Source organism: Pempheris klunzingeri, chromosome 22 (assembly GCF_042242105.1).
Source record: "Pempheris klunzingeri isolate RE-2024b chromosome 22, fPemKlu1.hap1, whole genome shotgun sequence".
Lineage (NCBI taxonomy): Eukaryota > Metazoa > Chordata > Actinopteri > Acropomatiformes > Pempheridae > Pempheris > Pempheris klunzingeri.
In genome coordinates this window covers 1,806,252-1,825,119 of record NC_092033.1, presented here as the reverse complement: position 1 = coordinate 1,825,119, position 18,868 = coordinate 1,806,252, and the positions used below count along the sequence as shown (strand labels likewise).

The 18,868-nt window shown below is 41.7% G+C and overlaps 1 protein-coding gene across 1 annotated transcript; it reads right to left on the bottom strand.

Moving 5' to 3' along the window:
- Positions 1-4,219: 4,219 nt before the first annotated feature.
- LOC139221549 (ras-related protein Rap-1b) lies at positions 4,220-10,465 on the bottom strand. The gene is made up of 7 exons (XM_070853451.1): positions 10,399-10,465; positions 8,887-8,955; positions 8,284-8,340; positions 7,762-7,902; positions 5,656-5,799; positions 5,008-5,100; positions 4,220-4,846 (listed from the first exon to the last, which is right to left on the bottom strand). Exons 1-6 carry the CDS (start codon positions 10,453-10,455, stop codon positions 5,014-5,016), a joined length of 555 nt encoding a protein of 184 aa, XP_070709552.1. The 5' UTR covers positions 10,456-10,465; the 3' UTR covers positions 4,220-4,846; positions 5,008-5,013.
- Between the last annotated feature and the right edge of the window lie 8,403 nt (positions 10,466-18,868).

Sequence of the window (18,868 nt, the reverse complement as noted above, 5' to 3'; positions counted from 1 at the left end):
GCAGATAAACAAATAAAATCCTCCTGGATCAGCTGAAAACAGGCTGTTTTTGAGAGCTCGTGAAAACTTTTACGACTTTTCAGAGATTGTAGTTTAAATAAGATAAACTTTAAACATTTACAGCAGTGAAATGCAACATGGACACATTATATTAATCCACAAACATCTGATATAATATGAAAACACCAACATTTTACCGCAACCGCAAGTTTATGTGTATTCTGCAGATAATTCCAACACAGCTGACTTAAGTAAGGTTATGAATGCGTAAAGGGTCTGAAGACTTCTTCTTCCACTAGTTTTGGACTGAATAAAAACAATCTATTTAAAGACATCACTGTCCAGAGTTAGGATAATTATAATAATGATATTTATATTTACAGTTAATTATATTTTTACTATCTTATAATGACATTTCTTACATTCTACCCATATACCATATAGTTTAATATATACAAAAGTGAATATAAGGAGAAATTGATCTTTCCTCTCTCCATCTAATCCAAAATGACTCGACTTCCCAGGTTGCTGTTACAAAATTGCACCACTTTTATTCATTTAAGGCTTTTTAGTTTTTACTTTACATTTGGCTTCACCCCCCCTACCCCCTCCCCTCCCCCACCTCCCGCTGCTGCTGTGGGTTTCTGTACTTGAGGAAACCAGTTCAGGCCATTTTCACACCAGTTTCAAACTCCCGACGGCGGGAAAACGCGAGGATCCAGCCGAGCGGAAATGGGATTTTAACTTGATGCCTCGCTGGCTGAACTGGTTTCTTTTACATTTCACTGGTCATCATGCCATTACAGAGAAAAAGAAGCAGATTTATTTCAGTAATGTAAAATAATTTCTTCTTGTTGTGAATGAATGAGTTCAGTTTGCATTTGGCTGCGGCGGCGGTCGTCACGTCAGAGCGACTTCACTTCATCTAAGGAGACATTTTACAGGAGCCGAGTCAAGTACAGAGATAGGTCCGGGATGTATTTAGCCTAGCTTAGCACAAAGACTGGGAGCAGAGGGAAACAGCTAGCCTAGTGCTAGCTAAAGTGAAAGAATTTGCCTTATAACAGCCTAAATTTGGCATGGATGTCAAGGCCTCTGTATGCTTGAAACAAGGTGCTTGTTGAATAATCTGACAGCGTCTAAAACCTCCTTTCTGACAACAGAAGCTGTCAGAAAGTCCAACAATCGCATCCAGAAACATCTTTGCCTTTAGACGTCGTCCGACAGCAACATCATTCAACCTGCATCTTCTGATGCACACAGATCTGCCAAAGGTCTGTGACGAAACCAGCGACAATCACAGTCCCAGAAGTCGCACGAAATGACGAACGCCGCCGCAGCCTCTGTTACTGTGGAAGCCAGAGAGGTGTGACTGCAGCCACGGCCAGGCATTGATCTGATTGTTCTGATCGCTGTGGGAGCTGCCGACAGCCAGTGAGCAACATGAGCGTCCCCTTCGCAGAAACACCCGATAATACCAGTTTTAATTCCACCTGTTCAGCATTTATGAACACACAAACACTTAATAAAGTGTTTATAACTCTATTAAGTAGTTGTAAAGAGGTATAAGGACATTTTAAGTGTTCACTTCCCACTGAATGATTCATAACACAGTATGACACACCTGTAATCACATAAAAATGGTGAATTAATGAGGTATTTATACATTTATAAATACAAAATCCATTTGTTTATGAAAACTAGTGAGCGACTTTGAGACGAGATTTTTTTCCGACATGTTTTCATGACTTTTAAACACATTTGTAAGCCATTTTAAACCCACCTGTGAATCATTTGTACATGTGTATAAACAGTTAATAATGATAATAATATGGCAGCTGTGTTATCGATCATTCATGAACTGCCTTTACACCAGGAGCAGTTATAAATATTGATATTGAACAGATCAATTAACACCTTAAAATGTCCTTATTTCTTTACAACTACATTATAGCAGGTTACAAACCATTAATTAAGCCTTTATGTGCTGATTATAAATGATGCAAAGTAGAATTTAAAGTAAAATGTTGGTGAAAACCTTAGGGAGGCTGTGTACCGCTCTTTATCACAGGAGGAAGTTCACCAAACGTGCGTTTTCAAAACAAAGTAGTAGTACTAGTCTGTTTTCGGGTGTGGAACAGACTCGCTGTTGCTCCTTGTGGCCGAGAAACAAACTCATCTCATCAAGCGAACATGCAGCGAGTGTTTTCTGCCCTCCGACCACAGGGGGCGGTAGTGAGCCCATTAACGCATAGGAAACACTGTACACTGATTTATCAGAGGGGTTTCACAGCCGCTTCCCTAAACCTTTCACTAGACATCATCTAGGTTCATTTGCTGCCCTATTTGTTAGCATGCTAGCAGCTTTATGCTAACAGGAACGCCCCGCCATGGCTGCAAACAGACCTTTCACCTGGAAGCTTCTGCTCGGCATGCAAACTGTCGCAGCACATCCTGGAGGTCAGACTGAGTACTGACAGAAACATCAACATGCTACATGACTGAACGTACTAGAGGAGAACCAGAATACTGACAGCAGTACCACGCCGTAGTACTCCCGGTAGTACAACACTGTGCACAGCAGTACTCACAGAGGTCACTGGTCCAACACACCGAATCTGTAAAACGACCACTCTCACATTTCAAACAGAAGACGGATATTCAAGCTTTCTGTGCCTGCTGCTTCACAGGCCACGCCCCCTCGCAACGGAAGGGGCGTGGCTTCAGCTTCAAGCCCAACCTGCTCTGATCGGTCTCAATCTAAGCCGTGCTACCGCTAAACAGAAACACTGAGATTTCAGTTCCAGCTCTCTGCTCTAACTGATTGAGCCCGTGTACTCCATGCTAACACTTTAACACGTTAGCTTTAAGCTACAGTCACTCAACCCAGTGTATGCTATCGTGCTAGCATGAAATACTACACCCATGCAAGGACATGGACGACCAGCTACAACATTTTTTGGTCAAGTCTGGTCCTCCATATGTGGATAGTTTAATATAGGCCCATCAGTTCGAGGCAGCATTGACAAACAGGACGCTAAACTGATAAGTCAGTGTTTCCCTGTCAGATGTGTTGTGTTAATAACTTTAATAACTGGGTAATAACATGGTTAATAATATAGAAACAACACCTGCTGGCTGCCGTACTCAGTAAATATAACACAAACCACCCCCAGGCCAAAAAGGTCATCACAGAAACTGGCCTGATTCACTGTTGTTATGCAGCTCACTTACTCACAAACACACAAAAACACACACGCACACGCACGCACGCACGCACACACACACACACACAGAAGGTACTGGACCAGTGTGAGTCTGCTGTCGAAAGGCAACATGTCCGCCCTGAGCAGCAGATCTAGAGCCAGCTCACCATGCTGCTACGCTAACATGTTAGCATGCAGCTAATATATTCCTTTGTTTCTTTGAGGTTATGGTAACGTTAGCATCCCCTTACAGCAAACCAAATATATTGCCGTTAGCCAACAAACTAGCCCTCAACTAGCATCACCCACTACTATATTTGCTGCTTAAGTTTTGCCTCCAAATACTCAAGTTTTTCACAGCTAGCTGACAAGCTAGCACACAGCAACAACCACCCATTTGTTTGTGAATATACCAACAACTCTAAGACTCCACAAGCAGTGTGTTAGCATTGTTAGCATGTTCTCACAAAACAGTTAATACTTTCCACTTGTCCTCAGTACTAGTAGCTAGCTGAGAGATAGCCAAGCTACCATCTTAATAATGCTAACATCCAAAAAACAGCATTACAATGTGTAATACCAATTGCTATGCTAATAGGGTGCCCGTACCTATAAGTACACATTAATTTATTTCAATTAATGTTGAAAAAGCCAATAATAATAGTTAAATGCCAAGGCCTTTTATTTGCTATTGGGACTAGGAGCTAGCCCTTAGCCGATAGCTAATTTGGGGATAAATTTGGGGGATAATTTGCTCCCAATATTTTCAGTGTATTTTTCTTTAGCTGTAAGAATAACAAGGTAGCCCAAAGCTACATAACATCACATTAAGCTCTTTAAAATTTGCCAATGAATAAAAACAACAAATAGCAAATTTGGATGGTTAGCATTCTCTCCGAATAATTCACGCTCACTCAAGTTAGCTAAAAGCTACCAGCGCGGTGAGCTGACTACATGACCTGCTGCACCCCCTAAAACCCCCCCCCCACCACCCGCCCCCACCCCCCAAAAAACAAAAACATTAAATGACTTTTATATCTTTTCACACATAATCATAATAATAACCACTGTAATAATAACCACTGTATGGATCCACAGGTTCCGCCAGAGCCACACACACACACAGAGTCAGCCATGTTGGCCATGACATCACCATGGTAACCTATGGTGGTAACCGTGGCAACAACATGGCTGACGGTGAAGCGGTCGAACGGCGTGTGAATGGCTCGGGATTGTTGGAAAAATAAGTAAAAAGGAAAGGAAAGGAAAGAAACATTTAAAAGAAAGAGCAAGAAGCCACTCCCCAGCACAAAATGGCGTAGCAGAGAGCATGATGGGAACCGTAGTTTAAATTTGGGCAGTTGTTTGGACAGCCCCCCATTCCTGCAACAGCAGAATTATTTATCTTCATCATCATCATCACCACCACCGCAGTCTTTTGATGTTTGGTTTTAATGTTTCCAAGGCAACCGTCTCCGTCAGACAGTGTGGTGAGGGGATGGAAGATGTGGTCGTCACGGTAACGGAGGTCAGAGGTGGCTGATGCTGATGATGACACGGTTGTGTTAAAGGGGCGTGGCCAGCTGGAAGATGTGGTGTGATTGGTTGGTTGGTTGGTTGTCGGTCAGGTGAGCAGGAAACTGAAAAGAGAGAAAAGCAAAATAACAAGTTTGTACAAGTGTGTGTGTGTGTGTGTGTGTGTTTAAGAATAGTGTGTGTGTGTGTGTGTGTGTGTGTGTGTGTGTTTAAGAATAGTGCGTGTGTGTGTGTGTGTGTGTGTGTGTGTGTACTGGAGACCTACCTGTCATTAGAGAAGTTGACAGGTGGACTTTTTGCGAGTTTTCCCTGGAACTGGACTCTTCCTGTTAATCTGTCGCACAAGATCATAGAAGATCTACACACACACACACACACACACACACACACACACACACACACACACACACACACACACACACACACACACACACACACACACACACACACACACACACACAAAGTTGAACACAATACAACTTTATTACACCGTGGTCCATTGCAGATACACAGCCGTTATATATTGCTCTCTTCCAAGCCACCAGACTCCATTGAAAAAAACACAAATTTTACTACACAGAACACAGGAGATGCTGGTCTACCTCTGTCTCTATCAGTTTGTGTTATTGTGTGACTTTGATGTTTTAAAGAGTTAGTTTGGATCCAGCACAATATTTGTGTGACACAAACTACTTGATGGAGGTGATTTAGTTCGGACCTAAATCACCTGAACTTCTGTGTCCTGTTCTCTAAAATCCCTGTTTTAGTGAATGTAGTCTGGTGTGTGTGCTGTTTGTGGTTAAACCAAAAGGATCTTCCAGGTCTCTCTCTGTAGGGATCCTTTCCATGATGCTGTCACACACTTAACACTACACTGTACACTAAATGTGTGTGTGTGTGTGTGTGTGGTCACCTCATTGACGTTGATCTTGCTCTTGGCTGAGGTCTCCAGGAAGGCGCAGGAGTTCCACTGGCGGGCGAGGCCGATGCCCGACTCTTTGGCCACCACACGCTCCACCTCCAGGTCGCACTTATTTCCAACCAGGATCATGGGGACCTGCAACGCCACACCGAGTATTCAGGCTCATATTCAAGCTCATATAGTTCAGCGTATGGTTACACGGCTCTCTTCAAAGCCACCAGACCCCATTGACAAAAACAACAATTTTACCTCGCAGAACACAGGAGTTTCTGATTGACCTGCTGCCTGGATCGCTTAGTTTATTTGTGTTATTGTGTGTTTTAAAGGGTAAGTTCGGATCTATATTAACATGTTAAAACACCAAGTCACAGCAACTAGACCTTCTACTCCAGCATGCCAGGCGTTAAGACTCATGCTGCAAACCTTGTTCGACTTGCTAAAATTTAATTTTTAGTTGTAGTGAAGATCTTAAAGATTATAAAGATACCAAGTAAATCAGACTGAATTTTGAAGAAATGTGAGTAATATTTAAATTTTATGAAAAAATGCAGGGTATTTGTGTAGTTAATGTTACTCAATATGTGTTGCACATAAAAAAAACGCTGAATAACCAAAATTATTGCGCGAGTTTGCTGTTTTAAATGGTTAGTTCAGACCAAACAAATAACACAAACAGATCAATCAAACCAACGCCTGTGTTCTGAGGTAAAATTGCTGTTTTTTTCAATGGAATCTGGTGTATTTGATTTCACTGCAGTGCCTGAGGGTTGGCCTGCAGGTGTCACCATTTACACTCACATCTCTTTGCAGTCATCAACCATTTTCAGCACAACAGCTCCAAACTCATTAGATGTTTTTGGAAAGCTTAATTTCCCCCATTGCTTGTTGAACTCTAGCGCTGAAACAATTAGTCAGATAATCCTTTAAAAGCTTGTCAAATGTGAGGATTCACTGAGGATTTTATGTGTTTATTACATATAAATTAGATATCTTTGGATTTTGTACTACTGGTTGGACAAAACAAACAATTCACAGAGGTCATCTTCAGGTCTAGGAAACGTGGATGGTCACCTTTTAGTTATTTTACATTTTACAGACCAATTAACGGAAAAACGTGTCCACTTTTTAGCTCCACAGCCCGTTTTTCCAGCTGGATGAAATGAGCTCCAGCAGGTTAGAAAACGCTGCAGTGCAGCACCTTGAAAGCACCTCATGTAAAACACATCCAGTGAATGTGAAGAGCTGCCCTGGATTCAGACGTCTGCGGGTGTCACTTTACTTGATTCATTACTCCAGGCTGTGTCTGCCTGCAGCTTTGTCCAAAAGCCAAATCAAGCACTTTTCAAGCACTTTTCAAGCTTTTCCAGCACTTTACGGCTGTGGTTCTTTAAATATGTCAATCAGGCTGTCTCGGATTTATGTTGCTTCTTTATCTAAAAACGCTTCAGTCAGATAGTGATTTTATAAATATCGATTTAATTAGAATTTCAAGTGTTTTCAAGCACTTTTCAAACCTTGAAAACGTCACATCAAAATTCAAGCATTTTCCAGGATCTCCAGCACATTATTATAAAACCTCCCCCCAGCAGGGGGCAGCAGAGAGCTCAGACTCACCCTCACTGGGAGTTTGTCAGACAGCTACAACCACCGCAGTTTAATTTACGAGTTACAGACGCGAGTTGAACGGAGGCTAAACAGGAAGTGACATCGTGACGTAAGCCCCTCCCACAGAGAGGCGAGGTCCCGCCCCTTCCTGTGTTTGTCAATTTAAAAGATAATTTTTAAGTCAAGAAAGTGTGTGTGTGTGTTTGTTCTTGTTTGTGTGTATGTCCGTCCTTCTGTCCGTCCGTCCGTGTGTGTCTCCATCTGTATTGTGTGTGTGTCTGTCCGTCCACGTGTGTGTGTGTGTGTGTGTGTGTGTGTGTGTGTGTGTGTGTGTGTGTGTGTGTGTGTTTGTGTGCGTCCGTCCGTTCTTGTTTGTGCGTTCATGTTTTTATTGGTGTCTCACTATGTGTGTGTATAGTGTGTATAATGTGTATAGTGTGTACGTATATGTGTGTTAGTGTGTGTGTGTGTGTGTGTGTGTGTGTGTCGTACGTCCTCGGTGTCCTTCACTCTGAGGATCTGCTCTCGGAGGTCCTGGAGGTCGTTGAAGGTCGATTGAGCCGTGATGGAGTAAACCAGAGCGAAGCCCTGACCGTTCTTCATGTACAGGTCTCTCATCGCCGTGAACTGCTCCTACACACACACACACAGGTGGTCAGGGAGACGGACAAACACAAACTACAGCCAAAAGTATGTGGACACCTCTGAATACTTCAGTGGCTCCAGTGACGAGGAATCTTTTAACAAGGTTGAAAGATTGAAGCGTTTTTTTCCACACAGATTAAGTTAAGATGCATCACTGTGAACCACGAGAGAACATTCACACCGCTTATTGGCCAGATGTTAGCGAATGTAGCGTGCTAATGTAGCATGCTAATGCAGCGTGCTAATGCAGCATGCTAATGTAGCATGCTAATGTGATCAGTGTTCTACTGCATGTTGCTGCATGCACCAAATCTTATTTTCCTATTTTCAACTTTTTGTGTGAGAGAAAGAGAGAGAGACAGATCTTACTGTTCCTGCTGTGTCCAGGATCTCCAACATACACTGCTGTCCATCGACCTCGACTTGCTGCAGAGAGACAGACAGACAGACAGAGAGACAGACAGTCAGTCCTCAGTGCTTCAATCCAAACATCACTACCAAACTCTTCACCATCATCTCACCACAAACATCAGTGGAAACTGCAGGATTTTCTGTGTGTGTTTATTATTTACTTTTGACTTCTTATCTCATTTTCATTTAATCTCATAGTCTTGATTTATTATCTAATCATTTTGATGTATTAAGTCATAATCTTTTTTATTATTTAACTATTCAACAATAAATTGACATCATTTTAACTCACTAAGTCAAAGTTTTGTCGCACTGTGAGCATTTTTATTTTCATCATGAACTTTGTTTTCTTCCATATTTGACTTTTTCTACATTTATTTGTGTTTTGTTTTCCTCCTCCTCCTCCTAGGAGGTTAGCGGCTAACGTTAGCATTCAGACGACCCTCCAGCCATCCCATCAGCCCCTGGGAACCAGCCCCCCCCCCCGTCTCACCTCACTCTCACTGTAGACTGACTGACATGTTTCAGCGAGGAGAGACAGACGGGCCAGAGCTGTCTTACCTTCCTGTAGGAATCCTCTATCGTCGGGTCGTACTTCTCCACAAAGATTCCCTGAACAAACTGGACAGTCTGGAGCCGGACAGACAGACAGACAGAGAGAGACAGACAGATACAGAGAGAGAGAGAGAGACAGGCAGTGAGATAAAGAGAAGTAGGCCAGTGGTGTTAATGGAGCTCTGTTCTGGTCTCCATTGGAAGTCATTAGGATGGAATTAATGTGACACACTGACACATCTCCATTATATCATCTGGAGTGAAGCACTTCATTGTAGTGAGACTTACAGCAGTGTGTGTGTGTGTGTGTGTGTGTGTGTGTGTGTGTGTGTGTGTGTGTGTGTGTGTGTGTGTGTGTGTGTGTGTGTGGACTGAACAGAAAAACAAAGTGACATCAGTTTGCATCCGTTTCCGCGGAAAAACTGAGTGAAAATCCATTTGGGTTATTCGGACCATAAATAACGATAATTAACCAGATTAATGGACGAATGTTTAGAGACAGAACGTCGATCCAGGAAAACAGTAAACTACATTTATATATACGTTGACTTATTTAACTTGTATATTAAGTTTTCTGTTATAGTTAAGATCCTAAAGTTTATGAAGATGAAAAATAGGTCAGATTACATTTTGAGGAAATGTGTGTAATATTTTGATTTGGTTGAAATATCTCACTCACTATGTGCTGTGCAAGTGTGACAATTGAGTCTCAATCAAACCTTTTCGTTTAACCAAAAATAGCCGTTATATCGCTCTCTTCATCGCCACCAGACTCCATTGACAAAAACAGTGATTTTACCTGGCAGAACACAGGAGTTGTTGGTCTACTGCTGCCTCAGTCGGTGAGTTTGTTTGTGTTACTGTGTGACTTTGGTGTTTTAAAGGGTTAGTTTGTGATCCAATTAAATATTTGTGTAACACACAATAACAAACAAACTAAGTGATCAAGGCAGCAGTAGACCAGCAACGCCTGAGGTAAAATTACTGTTTTTGTGAATGGAGTCTGGTGTGTTTGCAGAGAGCATGTAAAAACAGGGCCCAGGTTTTAAAATACTTTGATGCTCACTGTAGTTTTTACCAAACAAACAGGAGGAAATAGAGTACGTGTATTTGGGGACTACTTTTACTACTTTCAGCGGCGGATGAATCCACATTTATTGTTGTTGGTGGTGCTGAGGGAAGATGTCACCAAGTGCAACAGTGAGGCTCATTGATGAGTTTTTAATAGTTTTGGACAACAGGAGCTCTGTGAGCTCAGAGGAGGAAGATAAACCAGGCTGTGACACACACACACACACACACACACACACACACACACACACACACACACACACACACACACACACACACACACACACACACACACACACACACACACACACACACACACACACACACACACACACACACACACACACACACACACACACACACACACACACACACACACACGCACGTTAGTAGATTGGACTGATCCTTTAATACAAACAGCAGAAACATGGAGGTTAAGTGACTTACCAGAGCCGACTTTCCAACTCCTCCTGAGCCTAAAACAACCAGTTTGTATTCACGCATCCTGTCTGTCTGTCTGCTGGGCGAGAGACACAGACAGGGAGAGAGAGTGGGGGGGTAGAGGGAGAGAGAGAGGGTCAGAGAGAGACACAGAGAGGGGGAGAGAGGGGTGGGGAGAGACAGAGAGGGAGAGGGGGGGGGAGAGGAAGAGAGGAGTTACCATGTTAGTAAATTCACTCATGGACTTCATTTCCCAGCAGCCAATCACAAAGCAGCATCACTGTAAGCTCCTCCTGTAAACACCTGGAGCTGTAAAACTATCAGTTACACACACAAAGATTCCCTCCCTCTCACTGGGAGGCAATAATTACCCAGCATGCATCTGGGTGCATTTATGAAAACGGAGAGGTCACGTGATCACACAGCTGGTGGTGATGTCACAGCTGTGGAATCCTTCCTGGTTACTGTCGCTGCACACCCTCCTCTGTTCGTGTGTGTGTGTGTGTGCGCGCATACCAGTCATGCCTCGCTGTCGTGGCAGCAACAAGAAGCAACACGACACACACACACACACACACACACACACACACACACACACACACACACACACACACACACACACACACACACACACACACACACACTTATCTCATCGCCATGGTAACCTTGGCAAACCCTTAACAGAGATGAGAGGCTCGGGGTGTGTGTGTGTGTGTGTGTGTGTGTGTGTGTGTGTGTGTGTATGTGTGTGTGTAGTTGGGCAGGTGGTGTGAGGACCAAACATTAACATCTCTCTCTAACTGCCATTTTCCAGTGTGTTATTTACCCAGAATCCCCTGTTTCTGCACCATTACGATGGTGGCAAACACCAAAGCTGAGCAGGGCGACACTGAGGGTGACGAGTGTGAGTGTGTTAGCGATCCGATGTGTTTTCTCCCTTTTGTGCCATTTCATAGTTCAGGTTCTCCATTTTCTCCATACAAACACCCTCAGTGATTAGAGGCAACACTCAAAGTCAAACTGCAAAATGGTCTAATGTGTGAAATCTGATATTTGACACATTAAACGTCCAAAAAAAAAAGATAAGAGAAGCTGATTTTACACTGATGTTGAATTCTGACATTTCCCACGTGAACATTACCAGAAAACGGCACAAGCTTCTTCATGTGAAAAGTCCAAAAGGCCCACAGAAGTAATTCACATACATTTCTACAATGTTAGAAAACTGAAGAAATAGAGAAGTATTCACGTTATTTACAGTGGACACATAATCAATATAATATAATCATTTTGCTAAATTAAGTCCGATCTTTTCCCACTAAGGATCAGTGTCGTTAAATGTGACGGATTTATTCTTGATGTGAAATTATTTCTTCGTTTCCTTTTCGGACCGAAGAGGAACAGAAGCTACGACCTGCATTGATACTTTATGATCAAGTTTGTGATACTTTATCGATACTTTATCGACAGCTATATTCTGTGTCAACATTATAGCTAGTGACAGCTCCATCATTAGTTTGATGTGTCGGGCCACGGCAACACACGTAGCAACCACCCTGAGCATTCTAGAACTTCCACACGATGCCCTTGCAGACACCTAGCAACACACGTAGCAACCACCCTGAGCATTCTAGAACTTCCACACGATGCCCTTGCAGACACCTAGCAACACACGTAGCAACCACCCTGAGCATTCTAGAAGGGCCAAGAAACACCCCAGCAGACACCTGATAGCATCTAGCAGTAACCCTGTGATAACCACGAACCAGCACGATCTTAAGTCACAACAGGAAGTTTTCTAGAGCTCGATATTTCTGTAACAACTGCCACCGTTTGTTTTAAATTAGTTTTCATATTCAATTCAACAGAAAATGACACATATTGATAAATATAATCTATATATAATTAATATCGGGGCCAATTCATTTTGTGTTGATTGACTTATTGATAAATTGACTTATTTCAGCTCTAAAATGCTCCATTTAAAAACATAAGAATGCATTAACACAAACCCAAAACATGGGGTCACCACATCAGACTTGAATTTTCCAGAGTGGAATCAATAAAGATTACTTTGTCTTATTTAAAATATGATGCATTTAAGACTAAACCACACGAACGTTATAGTTGAAATTAGCTCCACCTCAAATAGAACCAACACTAATAACAAAGTTCAGTTCACACAAGCTTTCATTTTCATTGCAGAGTGTTCCTCATGAATCACCCGTGCGCCTACATCTGTGCTTATAGTCCCGATGCTGAGGATGTATGAAGCAACTGGGCGTTAGTTGAATGCATCACCAGTGCCTGGAGGTCTGGACAGGTCCCGCCTCGCTACGTCTATCTGCAGTTTGATGCAACAAGTCCGGGCGAGTTCAGGGAACTGCAGGAAGTCACAAACTGAAGCGGCAGCAGCAGGCGAGGTTGATGAAGGGAAAGTGAAGCTGCTAAAGTCAAACATCGACCTCTTTGTGCTGAACCCTCCTCTGTGGCCTTTCTTACGACCCCTCGTACACCTCGGCGTCCATCTGTGAGTGTCTGGATCTGGATTTTACCCCCAAGTAAAGCAATAACATTTAAATCTGGATTAGTTTTCTTGGCCACTTGGGGGTCAGACTGATAACCCCGATATATTATCCCTTTAGGATCATGGTTGTGTTGCCTCATGAACTTAAGTCCAATATCATCTTTCTTTTAGCTCCGTTTTTGGTCTCCACCCCCTCCAATGTCTGGTTCTTTGGCTGCTAAACGCTCCACTTTGGTCACCAGCTAGTCTCTAAACTATGTCCATGTGCAGGCTGTGGACAGAGGATGTTCACCACAGGAAGTGTGCCACAGAACCAAAACAAGGAACTTAAAGAGGCTGAAAAGCTCCGTAGTTTTGGGTGAGACAATCTTTGTGGTTTTGAAAGAGTGAACGAAGCTTTCACATTACACAACATCCACTATCTCTAAAGGAAATACACTTCATCACAGGAAGGTCTGGATAAATCGACCTTTAGTTAACCTGAACTAAGTAAACTCTGTCCAGATATCAGATTATATATGAGGACAATTCTGTTTTTTTTTTTATTTACTGTCTTAATAACAATTATTGTTTCGACCATTTTTCAAGCCCTAATGCCAAAAATACTCTGGTTACAGCTTCAAATGTGATGATTTGCTGTTTTTCTTTGTAATATTTGATAATAAACTGAATATTTTGGGATTTTAAACCGTCGGTCAGACATCTAAAGCCCTTAATGATGTCATTTTTACTGTTTTCTTTCATTTTGTAGCCTAAATGAGTCGCCATTTAATTGAGAAAATGATCTGCATTTTAATCAATGTGGAGAATGATTATTTACAAGCCTCATATGTTTATATTACTCCATAATATGTTTCAACCAGTCAAATAGTCAAGTAAATAAAACTGATGGCCAAGAGAACATCTGTACAGTGTTGCAACTAATAATTATTTTCATCAGCTGATTGCTTTATTGATTAATCAATAAATTATTTAGTCTAAAATGGTCAAAAAAGTTGTCAGTTGTCTGGTTTTGTCCAAATCCCCAAAATATTGAGTTCACACTCACAGAAGATGAAGAAAACCAGCATGATTACATCTGAGAAGCTGGAAGCAGAGAATCTGCTCTATAGCTGCAGAACATATTGATAATACAGCACCAGAACAAGCTCCCCTGAGGAAACACTTCATGCACCGATGACTTCATGAACTGCATCATTTCAGGCCACAAGGAATTAACGACCTTAAACAAGGAGCCACAAAAATCTGTTTCGTCACAGCCAGTAAACGAATGCAACCAGTGACGGCAATCACAAGTAGTTTATTCAAAGTGCTGCTCGTCCTCAAGAGGTCTCTGAAGGTAATGATTATTTATGATCTATTTATCTAAACTAGTGAGGAATATCCATTATAATTTCCCAGACACCAACGTGGTGTCCTCAAATTCTTTGTTTCACCAGAACAACAGTCCCAAACCCACAAATATTCAGTTTGAAATCATATAAAAGAAGAAAGATTATTTTATGTTAAATCGCCGTTCAAGATGGTCGCCAGTTAATTTTCTGCTGATGGTTTCGTCTTTTGTTTAACGAGGTCACAAGGTAAAAAGGTCGGGATGCTCTCTTCCAGACAGCTCCTGGTGCATTTAGAGGATATCAACTCAAAGACATCAGAGACAGAAAGTCATAACGACAAACAAACACACAGGTTCTCAGTGTTTGCATCGCTCTCCTGGACTTTAAGCAACTAAATAATGGCTGAAATCCGTGCCAAAGTTGGGTGCGGTGTCTCTTTTAAGCTATGAGGACTTAATCTAGTCACACTTGACAATATCAGTATTGTGATGATCCACCACCAGCTCAGACAGACTCTGTGTTTCAGTGTCCAAAGCATGCAGTGCTGCTTTTTCCTGCAGGCTCCGAATGCAGCATGATGTTAATCTACTAAAGTAAAGTTGGTGGAGGAGAAAGATGGACACACAAACACACACAGATCCCTGAGTCAACCAGAACTAGGTGGGGCCTGTCAATACTCAGTCGGTGTGTGTGTGTGTGTGTGTGTGTGAGAGTGTGTGTGTGTGTGTTGCTGACAGTACAACAGCAGAGGAATAAAACCAAGCCTTGTCTACACACTACAGTCAGACAGACACTTTGACAGACAGAAAGGCAGACAGGTTACTCTAAACTCCTCAACTCCGCAGTTGGTAATAAGTTACTTCCTCTCTTATTTTCTCCAGCAGAGCAGCGGGAGTTCCGCAGCTCTGTGGCCGCCTCAGAACGCTCCCTGCCCGGCCACCTCTGGCAGCAGGCCCCGCTGCCTGGAGGACAGGAGACAAACGGCAGGCTGGAACACACAGACCTGTGCGGGCGTGAGACAGGCGTGCGGACAGACAGCCAGCCGCCATGTTGCTGCCCAGCTGTCTGTCTGTCTGTGTCTAATATCAACAGTATTATCATTAACGGGGCTCCTGTCTGTCTGCCTCTACGTCCGTCTGTCTGTCCGCCGGTCGCTTCCGCAAACCCAGCCCAGCTCGGCTCGGCTCGGCACCGGCCTGCCCGCGGCTCCCTGTCTGTCCCTGTCACGGTCCGTCCCGGGTAGAGCTACATCTACATGACGGAGGGAAGAAAGGAAAGAAAAGAGGGGAAAAGGAAAAGAGAGAAAAGAGAGAAAGGAAGCGGTACTCACAGTCATCCACCCGTCCGCTCCGCTGCTCTCTCTCTCTCTCCCTCCCTCCCACTCTAAGTCTATGTCGCTCTACCAGAGCCGCTCCCTCCTGCCGCCGCTGCGTCCTGACGTCAAGCGCCACGTACTGCACGCAAGCGCTTCCTGTCCGTACCTTCAAATTAAAATCACCAACAAGCGGGCACACTGACGTTAATTTTACAGCTTTTTTTAAAGTCAGAATTTAATTGTTTTCTTGAATTATTGATTATTAAGACACGGTGGTAAACAGTTACAGATTGCACTGATGAAGTCAGTGAAATGTGGTTAAAAGCTGTCGAAAGTTACTACGAGGAGTTTGAGTAAGGATTATTTTGCTGACTTGATAAATATGAATTAATAAAAATTAATAAATCCAAGGCAAAGACTGAATCTGAACTTTTGAATTTGTAATTGTTCACTTTGTAACACAACAAATCACAGGGATTTCCGGTTTATATTTTCAAAATAAACGTTTGGAGCGTAAGCATCCTTTGCAGCGTCTTGAGAATATAAAGTTGGATCAACATATTTATGTGAAAATACTTGAGATGATCGATAAAGTGATGTCATATCAACATGAATTAGACAACAATAACAAACTTCCATCTCAATGTTTCAGAATAAAAGCCCATGGGGAAATATTTTATGATCATTTGTGAGGTCATAATGAAAATTAGAATACATAATTCATAATAAAATGATAACTAATGTTTATTATTTAAATTTTGGTGTTTAAGTGACAGGAAATAAACTAAAATCAGAAATTGTTCAGCCTAAAATTTCAAAATAAAGGCCTTACATTGACCTAAAAGTAACAGATAATCAAAATAAAATATTGCTGGATGAATTAATTATAAATTAAAGTCAATTATAAAGCCATAGACAAGCTCACATTATTAATGGACACAAAATAAAAGATAAACATAGAAATTTCCACAAAAAATATATAAAATAAAGCTTTTCTTGTGTTTCCATGTTATACTATTTTAAGAAAGGTTAAAAGAAAATACTTCAGTCAAAAATGTAACTCCCAAAAATAAACTTTGAAACGTAAAGTCAAACAATATTTGGCGTTTAATGTCCTGCTTTTATTCTGAAGGTGGTCCACACTTACTTCCTGTTTCGCTGTAACTTCGTCACAGTTTGGCTCCACTGCTCAGCCTCCTCTCAGCTGCTTCCCGCTTCCTGCAGAGTAGAAACACCAGAGATATTTTTACTGTGGTTTCTAATTTAAAGTAGAACAGAATGAAAATAAAGGAACAGTAATGATTTTAATCAGGCGCAGCTGCAGCCTCCTGGACAATAAAACAAAGATAAATATGTTTTTATCTTATTTTACATCACATACTTAAAAATAGCCACCAACACATTTAGAGTTGCTCCAATAAAGATTATTTTTATGAAATTTACAAGCAAAAATTGCATTTTTAGGTCTGATTTTAGCCTTTTTTGTATATTAATTAAAGAATTTTCTGTTAATTATCTGCAGTAACAACACAGCTCCAAAACTTTACAAATATTAAAACGATGTGGATATTGATATTGTGTTCCCCGACCCGGCTGTTAGCACGCTTACAGCTCGTCGAGACTTTTATTAGATTTATTTAATTTGACAACAGCCGTTATATCGCTCTCTGCACACACACCAGACTACATTCACAAAAACAGTAATTTTACCTCATAGAACACAGGACTGGCTGGTCTACTGCTGCCTCGATTGGTTAGTTTTCTTTTTGTGGTATTGTTTGTTACACCAGTATTTTGTTGCATCTGAAGTAACAATTTAAAACACCAGTCACACAAAAACATTAATAAACTCACTAATCAAGGCAACAGTTGACAACCAAACTCCTGTGTCCTGCAAGGTAAAATCCCTGTTTTAGTGAATGTAGTCTGGTGTGTGTGCTGTTTGTGGTTAAACCAAAAGGATCTTCCAGGTCTCTCTCTGTAGGGATCCTTTCCATGATGCTGTCACACACTTAGAATAACACTCTGAGCCTGTCAGTGGATCAAACAAGCTCTTTTAGTGGAAGTACTTTGATTGGAGAGTTTCGCCACAGGATTACACTGCAGCCTGTTTATCATAGGCGATCTACTGGACACATTCCAACACTTTTTTGTTGTCTGTGTGCTTGTTTCAAAATGTTCACATGACCCTCATAATGTCTTCTTGTCGCTGATGATGCTGTGATGTCACGCTGGAGGTCAAAGTGACTCCTGAGCTCGCCGAAGATAAACCAAACATCAAAATGACAGTGTGTGTGTGTGTGTGTGTGTGTGTATGTGTGTTACTGCAGAGTCAGAAAGCAACCGAGCATGCCAGAGCGTGTTGATGGAAACATGCCTCGACACACACACACACACACACAAGTGTTTACTACAGTCAGAGATACAGCACTGTGAAGCCACACCCAAACAGGAAGGAGTCACCAAGAATAGAGTTGCCCTCCACCCATCCAGCTTCCCTTTCGCTGACACACACACTTCCTCTGTGTTAGTGAACTTAGTCAGTGCTGGAAAAGGTGACCATAATGTAATATATAATATTCAGAAGTACTCCAGCTGTATCACTCAGCTCAAAGCGACCAGACCCCATTGACAAAAACAATAATTTTACCCTTTTCACTACATAGGAGTTACTGGTCCACTGCTGACTCGATAAATTAGTTTGTCTGTTTCATTGTGTGAATTTGGTGTTTTAAAAGGTTATTTTAGACCCAACACAACATCTGTGCAACACACAGCAACACAAACAAACTAACTGATCAAAGACAGCGGTACCAGCAAAAATGATGTTTTTATCAATGGAGTCTGGTGGGTTTGAAATGGGGCCAAGGCTTGAAAACAGTCGAGTTAAGAAGAGGTTCTTAAAGACATATCTGCAAATTAAATGGGCCTCCTTTGATTTTTGATCAACAGAGATAATTATTGTTTTATCTCTTAGTTTAACTATGTGGTTTTTATGTCATTTTATTGTTTACTGTATGAAACATAGGTGTAAATATTGCAAACTATTTTATTTGAATAGGGACGTCAGCGACTAATTTAGAGAACAGGGTTGATCGGATGTATTTTTTTTTGTCATTTCTGATCCACAAAGACGCATTAAATATTGATTTAGATGTAAGAAAATTGATTAAAGTTTAACACAAACCTCAAAATTCTGTACTCAGATCTAAAGATGAATCTGAGCAATGTTGGTTTAACCGGTTAAAGAGCTGAAACGTTTTAACTAGTTGCACATATTTTAATATATCAGAGTTTATA